The sequence below is a fragment of the Charadrius vociferus genome, unplaced genomic scaffold (assembly GCF_000708025.1).
Source record: "Charadrius vociferus isolate BGI_N301 unplaced genomic scaffold, ASM70802v2 scaffold72, whole genome shotgun sequence".
Lineage (NCBI taxonomy): Eukaryota > Metazoa > Chordata > Aves > Charadriiformes > Charadriidae > Charadrius > Charadrius vociferus.
In genome coordinates this window covers 3118853-3131354 of record NW_009647830.1, presented here as the reverse complement: position 1 = coordinate 3131354, position 12502 = coordinate 3118853, and the positions used below count along the sequence as shown (strand labels likewise).

The 12502-nt window shown below is 40.5% G+C and overlaps 1 protein-coding gene across 1 annotated transcript in view; it reads right to left on the bottom strand.

Annotated features, from left to right (window-relative positions):
• Positions 1-12502, bottom strand: part of EEA1 (early endosome antigen 1) — a 72545-nt gene that overhangs the window by 58783 nt on the left and 1260 nt on the right. The window contains exons 2-3 of the mRNA XM_009882654.1: positions 4559-4591; positions 4054-4146 (exon numbers count right to left, since the gene is read on the bottom strand). Of these exons, the coding sequence (XP_009880956.1) occupies positions 4054-4146; positions 4559-4591 (126 nt within the window). The remainder of the gene's footprint in view (positions 1-4053; positions 4147-4558; positions 4592-12502) is intronic.

Here is a 12502-nt window from a genome sequence, read left to right as displayed (position 1 = left end):
TCATAAAACATGTACAGCAACAAACACAACAAAATCGCATTGCTCACACAGCCTAAAATAAACACTTTGATTCCAAAATTCAACAAAAGTAACCTCAGCAGAAAGAATGCAAAACTTCACCTCCATACAAACTCCTTTAGTGCATGGCAAGCTGCCTGCCCCCAGAAGTCAAATCTACTCTCCGAAGTTTCACAGCAGATAGAGAGCCTTGTGCAGCTGGAGGATGTTACTTTACAGAATCTAAATTCTTCCAATTGAGAAGAGCAAAACTGCACACTTTAATTGTGCAGTTTTACACTCTATAATTCCAACAATTCAGAAATGCACTTCTATTTACAATGTCTACTAACCGAAACAGCCCTTGCATTTTGTTGGTGGCATTAAAAAAAAATCCAATAAAATTCTATATAAAGAAGTTGGTTTATAATTTTTATAATGTTGCTGCAATACATAAGGCTCTTACACCTCTTCAGGAAGACAAGGCTCTAATTTTTTTATATTCCTGTCCTCTGTTCCATCTTCTACCCAATGTACCTACCTCCCGCTAGAAATCTGCTTTAAAAATAGTTAGCTAATACAATCTCAAAATATTTCTTTTCACAAAGGATGTATCAGATCCGATACTCTATTTATCACTATCCAGACTCCAAAGTGAATAAATCAAGTAATGTAATAGTCTTATTTTCAAGAAAAGCAAGCAAAAGCTGTTCAAAAAGAATACATCAGTGACTACATGTCTCCCAATACCACAAATGTTTCACGTGAGAGACAACTGCAAACCAGAACGCTAGACATAAACTAATTCTTCTGCTGAATGTATACTTTGGAATCATGCGTAAGAGATCAAATTATGTTTCAGCAAGGAATCAAAAGAAACAATTTAAAAAGCTGGCACCCAAGCCATGAGAAAAGATATTAATTTAAAGCAGCCTATTACCAAAGCTATTAAAACAAAATAAACAAGACCCACAGTAACAGCTGGGCGGTCACGAAGCTCCTGTTGTCTTTCTGTCCCAGTGTGTTCATTCTGGTAATGTTCAGACAGATCAGTGGGAGTTACACACACTTTCATACAGAGTGGACAGATGAAGCCCTGTGAAATGTATATTTGTTTTTAAGAAACTAATAAAGACAAAAAAAAACGATTTGGACTCAAATGCTGTTCAAATTCTTACGCTGACGGTTCTCTACAATCACCAAAAGCAAAGCCCACTTTCCTTTTGGAAAAATAGTTTTTGCAAACCACATACCAATACCATGGAGAAGGCAAGAAGGAACAATTATTAAGAACATGAAAATAAACAAATACAAAGCACAGTTTCAAAAGCAGCACCATACTGCTGACTACTATGTGTTTTCCAGACACTCTTGGTAACCCCTTCATGTGACAGAGGAATAAGCTGCTTAACAAATTGTGAATGGACCATTATAAGGCATCCCATCAGATCCATCATGCAGTTTCCCACAAGGGTGTTCAGATGTTTCACAGAGAGACAAGGTTTGGTGTGGTGAGATTGCAGCAATACTTCTGTAAATTTTTGCGGCAGCAGGAGAGGACTACGAGCCAGCACAGACGCATGCCTGACTGACATGCTCGCTTAGGGAAAAATAGGCACCTTCTTTGGGAGAATTTAAAAAAAAAAACAAAACAACAAAAACCAACAACATTCAGCATGCTCACCAGAGATTTACCAAAGCCAAAAGTGAAATTGGTTTCTGAAGAACAACAGCTTTACATCTCCTAGACCCACAACACCTAGAAAAAGCAGGGTGGAGAGTAAAGCGCTGTGGGCATCTGTCCACGCTGCTGGCCAGAGGATGCCTGCACCTCCTCGGTGGAGCGCTGCAGGCAGAACAGACTGAACACAACCCTCCGTGCACCCACAGAAAGGTTAAGGCCCCTTCCAAAAAGGATATATGTGGCAAACGTGTCTAGCTAACACAGCCATGTTACACCAACGAAAGCATAAGCACGCTGGTGGACTCAAGGCAAGCACAGAGTATTTAGCAACACCGTACCGCAGGCAGAGTTGCCCTGGCACCTAAGCTAAAAAGGTTTCCCCCTTGGGCAGACTGCACAGTGAATAAAAGATGTACCTAGACTTGATTACACGTCTACGTGTGATCTGAAGTGCTGATGTGGCCACAGACGGGACTAAAACAGATTTTCACCTCTCCTTGAGCAAGGAACAATTTGAATTCAGACTTCCCCACTCCTTTTGTTTCATACTACAATTCTCAAAAATCAGGATTCATTTCAACGAGGCTTGAGGAGGTAGGAAATACGAGAATCTGCATAGATTTAATAATTATTCTCCATTTGAATCTTGCAGCAAATACAAATTTGAAAATGTAGTCAAGAAACTGAAGTGAAAACAAGTCAACTGGATTTCTGACTTTACATAATACTAGAGAACCTGGTGGGAACATAACGATAAAACAGACAGCAAGCATTCCACAAAGTCTGGCTACGGTGCTCCTGGAGAGAAGTTCTGAGAGAGAGACAACACCTCAGACCAGCTGCGCAGGAAAAGGAAGACCAACAGAAAGGCTCAAGTTGCATGCTGTAATGCGTGAATCTCAGAAGAGTAAGAACCCATCACCAGCTTCAGAGCTCAGTTTCAAACAGATTTTGAAATCACATGCTAAGGAGAACACCCCACTTGTAAGTAATCAACAGATGGTGGAATTATTGACAACTACAAGATACTTTTTCACATTATACAGTATCAACCACAAGTGACACAGCAGCCTTTGGTCTGACCTAATTTCCACTCAGTAGCAAGAAAAGCCAACAGTGCAATAGTGCAGGCACACCACCACACTGAAAGCTCATCCTATGTCAAGAAAATACTATGACATTAGTAGTGAGGTACTTCGCGACACCCATCAGCTCTACAGTCAGTGATATTGCACCCACATTAACAGAATTGTGCAATTTTAGCCAAACTTTGGAAAGAAGAAATTATCTCGTTGTACATTTTTATGCCTTAATTAACTACAAAAGTAATGAGATTTTAGTGTGCAGTTTAAGAATGTTTATTTGATTCAGGGACAGTGTAAATATGCATACAAAACAGATTTGGACTCACAAATGCATGACATGTATAACATGCAGCAAAATATTAAGGAATGCCTGATTATACTGACTGTAATAAGGCTTCAAGAAGTAAGAAATAAGCAGATGCACAGACGGAAGGCAATTAGGATTTTAAACAACACAGTGAAAGTTTCTCTTATCTCTTATCATAGAAGACATAGGAGCTTTTGAATCATCATACACTTTATTCAGTGTAAGAAAGGGCACTTTGCTCCCTTTAATGCTGTAATAGGAGTAATTAACCTTGCACTGCACTTGTATGCTAAGCTTGAAACATTTTCAAGCTAAGTAATCAGGCTACATTAGCACAAACTAGCTTCAACAGCCAGTGAAGTCAGTTTGCATTTTTCAGAGTTAATATTTGACAACACTGTAAATCCAAAGACATTGTAATATGGGATTGAAGGAAGAACAACAACTTATTCTGCTGGTTAAATATGGCATACAGCACATAAAAAAATGGATAGGATTTACAAGTGGTAGGTTTATACACCAGCACCAAACAAAACCCAACACGTTTGATATTTCACAAGAAGGAGGAGTTTTCCCAGTGTACATTATAGCTTAGCAGAAGCAAGGTGGAAAGGGAGTACAAGAGTGATAAGATGTTAAGCCTTGTTTTTCGGAATGCTCATTAAAAGATTTATTAATGAGGAGTCTTAAGCTTATGTATCATTGCTTTTAATTTTAATAATTCATCTCTAGGATTACAGGAAGGACTGCTTTTGACCATTTAGATAGATAAGCCTAATTAACAGTTACATATGAATACAGCCTAGCCTTCCCTTTTTTATTTAAATAACAACCAATTCTTAGAAGATGACACTTCTGAGTATTTATTTAGTACAGCTGTTATTTAGGTAGGGCATCAAAAGTTACTCTCAACAGCTTCACGGATCAGAGAAACAGCACCCAAGGTTTAAGACTCCAGTCCCATGTATGGTGTACAGTACCTCAGAGGAGCCTTCGTTGTTCACATCCACGGCATTTCCTGGTGTGGCAGATGAATCCGAATCCGAGCTCTGAGACCCACCTCTACCCGGAGTCTGAAATAGAGGCGGGAGAGAAAAATGAGTGTCTACAGACTGTATTTAATAGAGCATGGTACATATCCTATGCAAAGCTTTCTTTTCTACTTGCTGGAATACAGAAGTATTTTCCTTCCACAAGAGTGGAAGTGAACAAGCTGACAAGCAATTACATAATTTTCAGTGCAACACTTCAACAAAAGCTTTTATCCAAGACTCTCCATGCATCAAAGAACAAAGAGACACCAGAAGCAAAGGCCAGGATTTTAAACCACTTCCTCTCATGAATGCTCAACACAAAACAAAAAATTAGGCTAAACTCTGCCCTTCTATCACTGACTCTGATGTTAAATTAGGTCTCTGTATCCAATAGGAAAACACGAAAAATTACAATCTAAACAGTTTCAGAAGTAGTAAACTATCATACTACTCTCTTGATAACTTGCCTACAATCTGAACAAGCCTTTAAATATTTGAAAGACAGAAAACTAAAGAGGACCCCACTGATACAATAAGGACACAAGCAGGTACACTGCCTTGATTTGGAAAAAATAAAAATAAAAATCAAGCCTGTGGTAAATTTAAAACATGTTAATCAGTAAGACAACCTATAAAAATAAACTCCTAGGAATATACTGAAAATCAAAACAACAGTATTGATTTGAAATTATAGATTTAGAGAAAATAAGCAAATAAATTTGAAATACTACACGATTAAAAATCTGGATAGGTGGAGCGCAGCTTATAATCTTTGTTTAACTATAACTTTGATTTAAATTTAATTTAACTTCTCTTAATCATCTCCAGAACGCCACTGCTTGACCAATGGCAGAAGAGTTAGCATTCTCAGAGTAAACATCAGTAAAGAAATTATCTTAATACTGATAAGCAATCCTAGTTTCAACAAAAAAAAAAAAAAAAATATAAGTTCATTATTCAATTCCATGATGACAATTGCAAATTGGATGAAGTAATGCTACTGCTGTATTTTAGCCCATCTGGAAATAGTCGTGATGTTATAAAGGATTTTCTAATTTAATATAAAGGGATCAAAAATACAGAATTTTAAATATATAGATGGAAATCTACCGAGAGAGGGACAGAAGTAGATAAATAGTTTTAGTTTCTAGATTTTGGTTTCTCCAAAATCTTATTTGTTTTAGAATTTTCTTGCTCAAATATATCCTCTTTTTTTCCCAGACAAACAGCTATATAACCTTTTGTAAGATATCTGCAGCATGTATGCTTTTCCATACTTTGAAAATTAAGTACATTTTCCTGCTTTGTTTTGTAAAGAATGTTCTATTTCCAACTTTCATAAAGATGTCTTTTATTACTCATCAAATAAAAAAAATGTAATAAAGAGGTCAAGTTTACTGATTACGGATTTAATTCCCACTGAGATACAGTTCAACTTTAGAAAGGCTCCAAAGACTGGCCAAAAGGAAACAGGAATGAAGCAGCAATCTATCATGGCTGGTGACAGTAAGCAAAGGAAGGGACCAGCTCTCCTCATTGCAGCCTTCTCTGAGGTCATTAGTTAAGTTATCACCATACTCTGGTTTTCCTACTCCCATGCCTTTTTTATTTTAGCTGTTTCACGTTTCTAAAGAAAATAAGAACACTTCATAGTTTCCTTCCAGTACAACACACAAAAGCAATAGGCAAGGAGGTGACACAAGCTCTCTGCATTAATGATGGGAGAGGCAAAAAAGGGTGTAAGCAAAGAGCTCAATACACATGCAAAGCACATCGAAGTGAAGGCATTAGTACTTCTCCTCCAGGTCACTGATACAACCAGTAAACAAGGCATATCCCAGCATGGACCATGGCTGCACCCTCATCAAGTCTTCACATGACATCAACCTGGGAAGACCAGTTGATACACTCCAGGGCAGGGCTGCCACTCAGAAGCACCTGGATGGGCTGGAGGAACAGGCTAACGGGAACCTCATGCAATGCAACACGGACAAATGTGGAGTCCTGTGCTCAGGAAGGAAGACTCCTGGAAACAACACAGGAGTCCCTGCTGAAGAGGACCTGGGTCTCATGTCAGCCAGCAAGCTGGACTGGAGCCAGCAGCATGCCCTGGCAGCAGAGAGGGCTACCAGCACCCTGGATTGTATGAACAGGACCCCAAACAACCGACCAAGGGAAGTGATCACCCCCGCACTGGCCAGCACCCATAGGAGCACATCGAGATTCTGCATCCAGTTTTGGCTCTCCCAGTCCAGCGAGAACATTGATAAACCAGAGTGCATTTGGCAAAAGGCCACCAAGACAGCTGGGGCTGGAGCACCTGCCCTGTGGGGAGAGGCTGAGGGAACAGGACTGGCTCAGCCTGGAGCAGAGATGCTTTGGGAGGGCCCAACAGCAGCCCCACCACCACCTATGAGGAGGTCATCAAAAAGAGAAAGCCAGACTCAGCAGCACAGAGTGGGAGGAAAAAGACAAAAAAGACAAAAACTGAAACAAGAGAGGCTCCCACTGGACCTAAGGAAAAGCTTCTCCAGCGTGAGGCCTGGCCTGAGCAGCCTGCTCCTGACCCCCAGGCTGGTCCCGCTCACAGCAGGAGCTCAGACTAGAGAGCTCCTGAGCTCCCCTCCTGCCCAAACTGTTCTGGCACCTCCGAAGCACTGCTCTGCAGAAACACACGTCCTGCAGGAGAGCTCTGAAACATAAGTTTAGTAACTCCATTAATGAAGACATAGACTGTGTGCACTGGCAGTCAGAGGAATAATATCTAAAACAATCAGTAAAGTGTAGCCAAGTTTCTCAGTAAGACCGGTAGAATATTGCATCTAGTGTTACAAATAGTTTTCCTCAGTTTATATAGTTCAGAAGTTCCTTTCCATGCAATCCATAAACCACAATCATGCAACCCAGAGGTAAGGCTCACTTGTGAATCCATTTTGTGCATGAACAAATAATCCACAGAAGATGTATATACACATGTCTACATAAGGGAAGACGAAGAGGTCAGGTGTCAAAGCTTTCTTCCATAAAGGAGCTGAACTTTTGTGATATAAGAATCAACTTTTTATTGAGAGGAACTTTTAAAAAGCCTTTAGAAATTTGAACGTGATAAAAAGGGGTTTTGTATGACAGTTAGCTACAGCAGCTGTTCTGTTCCAGAAAGCCTGAGAACTTAGACCCCATCTGTCCCAACATCTACATGTTGGTGACGTGGTGCTTAGGGACATGGTTTAGTGGTGGTTTTGGCAGTCTTCAGGTTGATGGTTGGACTTTGTGATCTTCAAGGTTCCTTCCAACCTAGACAATTCTTCGATTCTACATCCACAAGTAGAAATAGGATGTTTTGAAATGGAGAAAGTGTCAGCATTAATGGATATGCTCTTCTTTACTAATGCTTTAGAAGAAATGGAAGCCTTTTGTTCTACTCTTCAGCTCCAAAAAACTGAAGAATGTGCCTTCACATAGTCTTGGACAGAAAGACACAAGAGCAGAGGGAGAATCTGAACAAAACTTGATAGCCTGGGCAATGGCGGTAAGAGATGGTCCAACCGTCTCTTTAGACAGGCAGAATATACCTCCACTTTTGCAGTACCTGAGCGTATACTTTCAGCATACTTACATTTCATCCCAAACCCAAGAATCTTCTGTGACAACACAATATTGTCTTCACCTTATATCATAATTTCTTATACAACACTACGGTGCATTTTTAATCACCCATCACATTTCACCCCAGAGTTGACTACATTTCGCAATGAGATTTGCATATTAAGTTCTGCTAGTTCTAGCACTACAAATTGGAGATTATTACAACCTCCAGGATGAAAGCTCTTATATTAAAAGTACAGTGTTATTACTACATGGTTGATTAAAGTATTTGCTTTATGAAACGCTTCAGACATGCTATAATCACACTAAAAGGCACCGTATGGCATGTCTTATTACGTGCAATATACAAGACAGAAATTATTAAACAGTACCTGGTAAAATCCTTTTAACCTTTCAAAAAATGATGTGCTCTCTTTAAAAAAGAAAGCATAATTCCCAGATAGATTTAGAAAGCTTAGTACAAACAGGTGGCATTTTCTGGTGAGTGGCATGCACAGGGAAGAAGTGTGGGAAGGAAAGAGGTCATTAAGTAACTTTCAAGATCAGGATAAACATCCCATAGCATCCATTTGCAAAGTAATACAGACTAGCAAGAAAAATTTAATACAAATTTGGAAGGATGTTATGGAAACCGAGGCCATAAATGCAATTAACTTATCTTTCAAGGCTGTAATATAATTTAAACATCCTCCACCAGCCAAATAAAGAATGGGGGATTGGGAATATTTTTTAATTGATCATTGCATGATCAAATAGGTTCACACACATGTTTAAGCTAGGCTCCCAGACCACTGTTACATCACGTTCATAAAGAAAAAAAAAAAATCACTACATATCAAACAACTCAGACTTTGTGAACCAAGGAAAGATGCAGAATGATGCTCTTTGTTTTGAGTTGGACTATACAGGGAAGCAAAAGAAGGACTTATGAATACCATAGGAAAAGTAAATTTTCACACAGGCTTCTGTACATGTATTCTTACAAAATTAACATTTGACCCTTAAAGGCATACCTGGGGTTGAAAGACTCATGCAAATTTAGTCTCTCACCCAGCATATTTCTTTCCTAGTAGTCAGAGTTATATTTGTTTACTTTGCAGAGAAGCATATGATTCTACTACTAGCGCTAGAGTTGTAGAAGTAATATGCTAAACTTCATAATGTTGTTCTCTGTGTTTTCTCAAAACTGCAAGCTAATATAAAGAAACATCATTAACAACAAGAAGGGCAACAACGATTGCAGCTTGTTTTCTGAAAAGGAATAGAAAATTATATAATGAATGAGTCGAGCTAATGCATTAAAATGACAGAGTATAAATATGGATCGCTACCGTGTCATTTTTGCATAGTCATTTATCTGTCTAGCTACACTCCATTCAGTTATGATACTCTTTTCAGCATTTTTAAATTCAGAATAAATTAAACCTTTGAAAAAATACATTAAGCCTTGAGAAAGTCTGAATAAATATGGCTTTATACAGTTGTCCCAGCACAGATTTAAATACTACAGAAGCATACTGTTGTCCAAACATATTAAGGTCCTGAAGCAACAAACAAGACGCAAGAATGAGAAGATAAGAAAGCCAAAGCCCTTGTTATCAAACAATTCTCAGTGCAATACGGAACAGTAATATTGTTTACGGCTAAAGAAGTGTGATGCTATTTTATGACTCTGTAAAATGAAATGAATCCTGACTTCATAGGGCGTAAAACCTTTCTTTCCCATCGTGCCATCGGTTCCATGCCAGCAGACTTTGGGCCCAGGAAGAGGCACATGCGCTCCCTTTAATCCCCACAGGGAGGGCACAGGCACTGCTGCAGTTCAGCATCCATCTGAGTAAACACGCTACCTAGCCAGCCCTGCAATTATAAACGTAAAGAGAAAATGATAGGTAAGGCATGAGATGCAACGCACCCCAGACAAGTATATATCTCTGCTCCTGAGCTTGGAGTAAGAGAAAAGGTGACTGTACTACCCGAGCTACAGAAATGCCTACAAAGCCCTGTTCTCCACCTAGGTCCGAAGATCTCCAGACCAAGAACTCTAGCACTTTTAGAAACAGAGCAAAAGGATCTTACCACCCAAACACAGCACAATCGCTAACAGTTGAAGACCGCCAGTTAAACACAAAGAACAAAGACAAAAACTACCATAAACAGTAGTCACACTGGCCCAACAGGTGAGTCCTTCACTATAAAACATGAGTGATGGGAAGAAGGCTGAGAAGAAGGTCAAAGTAATCAGTTTGGCACCAGCTGAAAATAAATGCCTCCTCCTCGCAAAAAGTGGGGGTTTCTTTCTTTCTTTTTTTTTTTTTTTCCTCCAAGTTTTGGTATCTTGCAGATATAAGACACGAGCTCTGCTTTAACAGACTTGAGGCAACAGTCACTGTCCCACTAGTAGATGAACAATGGAGAGGAGACACAATGGCCACAAAGGGCCTTCAGAGTTCAATACAATAAAGACAAGACAGGTCTCTGACAGAATATGTATATGTAGGGCTGACAAAAATCAAAAATCTGGGCCGGAAAGTTGTGTCTCAGACATTCCACACATGCCTTTTGGGAAGGACTACCTTTTTCTAGATCAGTACAACAAACAATGTATGAAACTGAAAAGTGGCAAGAATTAATCAAAGGGAGTTTTACGGTGCAAATGTATGGAACAGATGGAGCCCTGAGACATCACATTGAAAACATATGTAAAATTTAGGAAGAGCTTGCAGGGAAAGAACCTAAAATGAGGATGTAGTTGAAGACAACATGGAGATACTACCTTCAAAAACTAAATGAGCAATGTTCAGTAGTAATGAGTGTACACTTTCGATTTTGAAATTATGCCATTCAAAGTCACTGTGAAGATGCTTTTAAAAACAGAGATTACTGTGGAAGAATCATAAAGGTGATCACGGAACAGAAGAAGTATAAAGAAGAAACATCTGATGTCTTAAAACATCAGGAATCAAACCTTCAGTAAGTGACTAAAACTATAAACAATATCTTTGTAGCTTTTGTCTTCCTCCCTTGCAGTTTGATGGCCAGCTGAGTCACAAAAAAAAAAAAACGCAGTAAAGAATTCCTTTTTTTTTTTGTTTTTAAACATACTTCCATAACTCAAGTTATATCACCAGTAATGACCAGCCATCCGTCTAGAAAGGATAGCATCACCTACAATCAAATAATAAAGCCAATACATGTAGAAGAAACTGTTTCAGTGACCGGAAGGTGGAGGGTTTTTGCCAGCTACACTAATGATGCACAAGAAAAGGGTCCTTTACCTTTACCTTCAAATTATTGCCTCAGAGACATGAATGATTTTAACACTTATGCTCTTTATGAATAAATTCGACAGCAAGCTAAGGCTCACTTTTAACACCAAAGCACATCAGAAGTCTTCCTCATAATTTGCCAACCACAGATTGTAAGTCAAAAAGGTATGCATGGGGTTGCGCATGCAATCACTACTTTCATAAAAGGCCTGAAGCCCTTTTAATAAAAAGTGGGCTTTTAAAAGCATAGTTATTTGCACCAATTAAAAGATTAACACCTTTACAAATCTTGGCATTTCTCTGTTTTATGGGCAGGAAGAAGTCTGTTTCACGTTTGTTGGCAATTAGCTCTGCTCTAATCCTGTAATTTTGGGGAGCCACTGGGGAATAGCTATTTGTTTAAACTTTTCAGAGAACATGGCTGTTTCTAACACATGAAAACTTTTGCACTGACTTCAGATTTTTATAGGAAGTGCTTACCTGTACTTATACTTAGGGGCAAATTTCCTCTGGCACCGTATCAAGCTTTTTCCTACATCACAGAAGCTTTCCTTGACAGCCTGTTATTTCTCAGAATCAATAAACAGCCAGTTAAACACTGCCAATACTTAATTAGATCCGTACTATGTTTCCCTGCTTGTTAGCAGGGCTTCCCATCAAACTTCAGGAAGGAAGCTCTTCCCTGTAAACACAAAGCTCCAAATAGACCAAGAAGATCTTCACCTGCTCAGGGTCTAGGACCGAAAAACAATTTGAGGCGCGCTTTGGGCTGAAAAAGTTGGCAGTATGCATACCGATGTACTTTCTTCCCCTCTGTTCACTCTCATTCTGGTAGCAACGCTTCCTTGCATGGCAAACAAGGAAAGCGCGCCAGCATTTCCAATAAAACACCCTCTCACAGAGGTGTCGTGCAGACAGCACGCTTCGAAAGAAACACCAGATAAAACACCGGGGGCAGCTGGTTTCCCCTCTATCCGTGAGCGCCTTCTGCGTGACACTGACACCGCTCTCCTGCGGCGCAGGATGTGGAGCGGTGCGGGATGTGGAGCGCTGCCTTCCCACCGCCGCCGTGACTCAACCCTTTTCGGTGCATCCTCCAGCCGAGCAGCAGTGATGAAGGACTGACTCGCCGGGCCCTGAGCCACCCCGACACCTGCCCTTGGCCACCACCAGCAGGACAGCTTCCACCCGAGCCACGAGGGAACCGCAAGGCGGGTGGCTCCGCCGCCGGTGCTAGGCGAGGATTTTGGGAGCCAGGAAGGGTTTCATAAACCAGTGTCACAACTTGGCTTTTCAAACCAGGCAGAGCTGCCGGAAAAGCCGGTTCCTAAAATAAGGGAGTCAGCCGGCCGGCGGATGCCGGGCTGCCTTTCGGCGTTAGGAGCCCGTTTGCCTGCTGGACTCCCCCACGGGAAACAACCCCCTGTCCCCCGCAGCGGCTCTGCCCAGGCTGGGCTTCCCTTCAACCTGCCCCGAGCAAGCGCGGGCGGCCCGCAGCCGCGGCGACGAGCGAAGGCGGC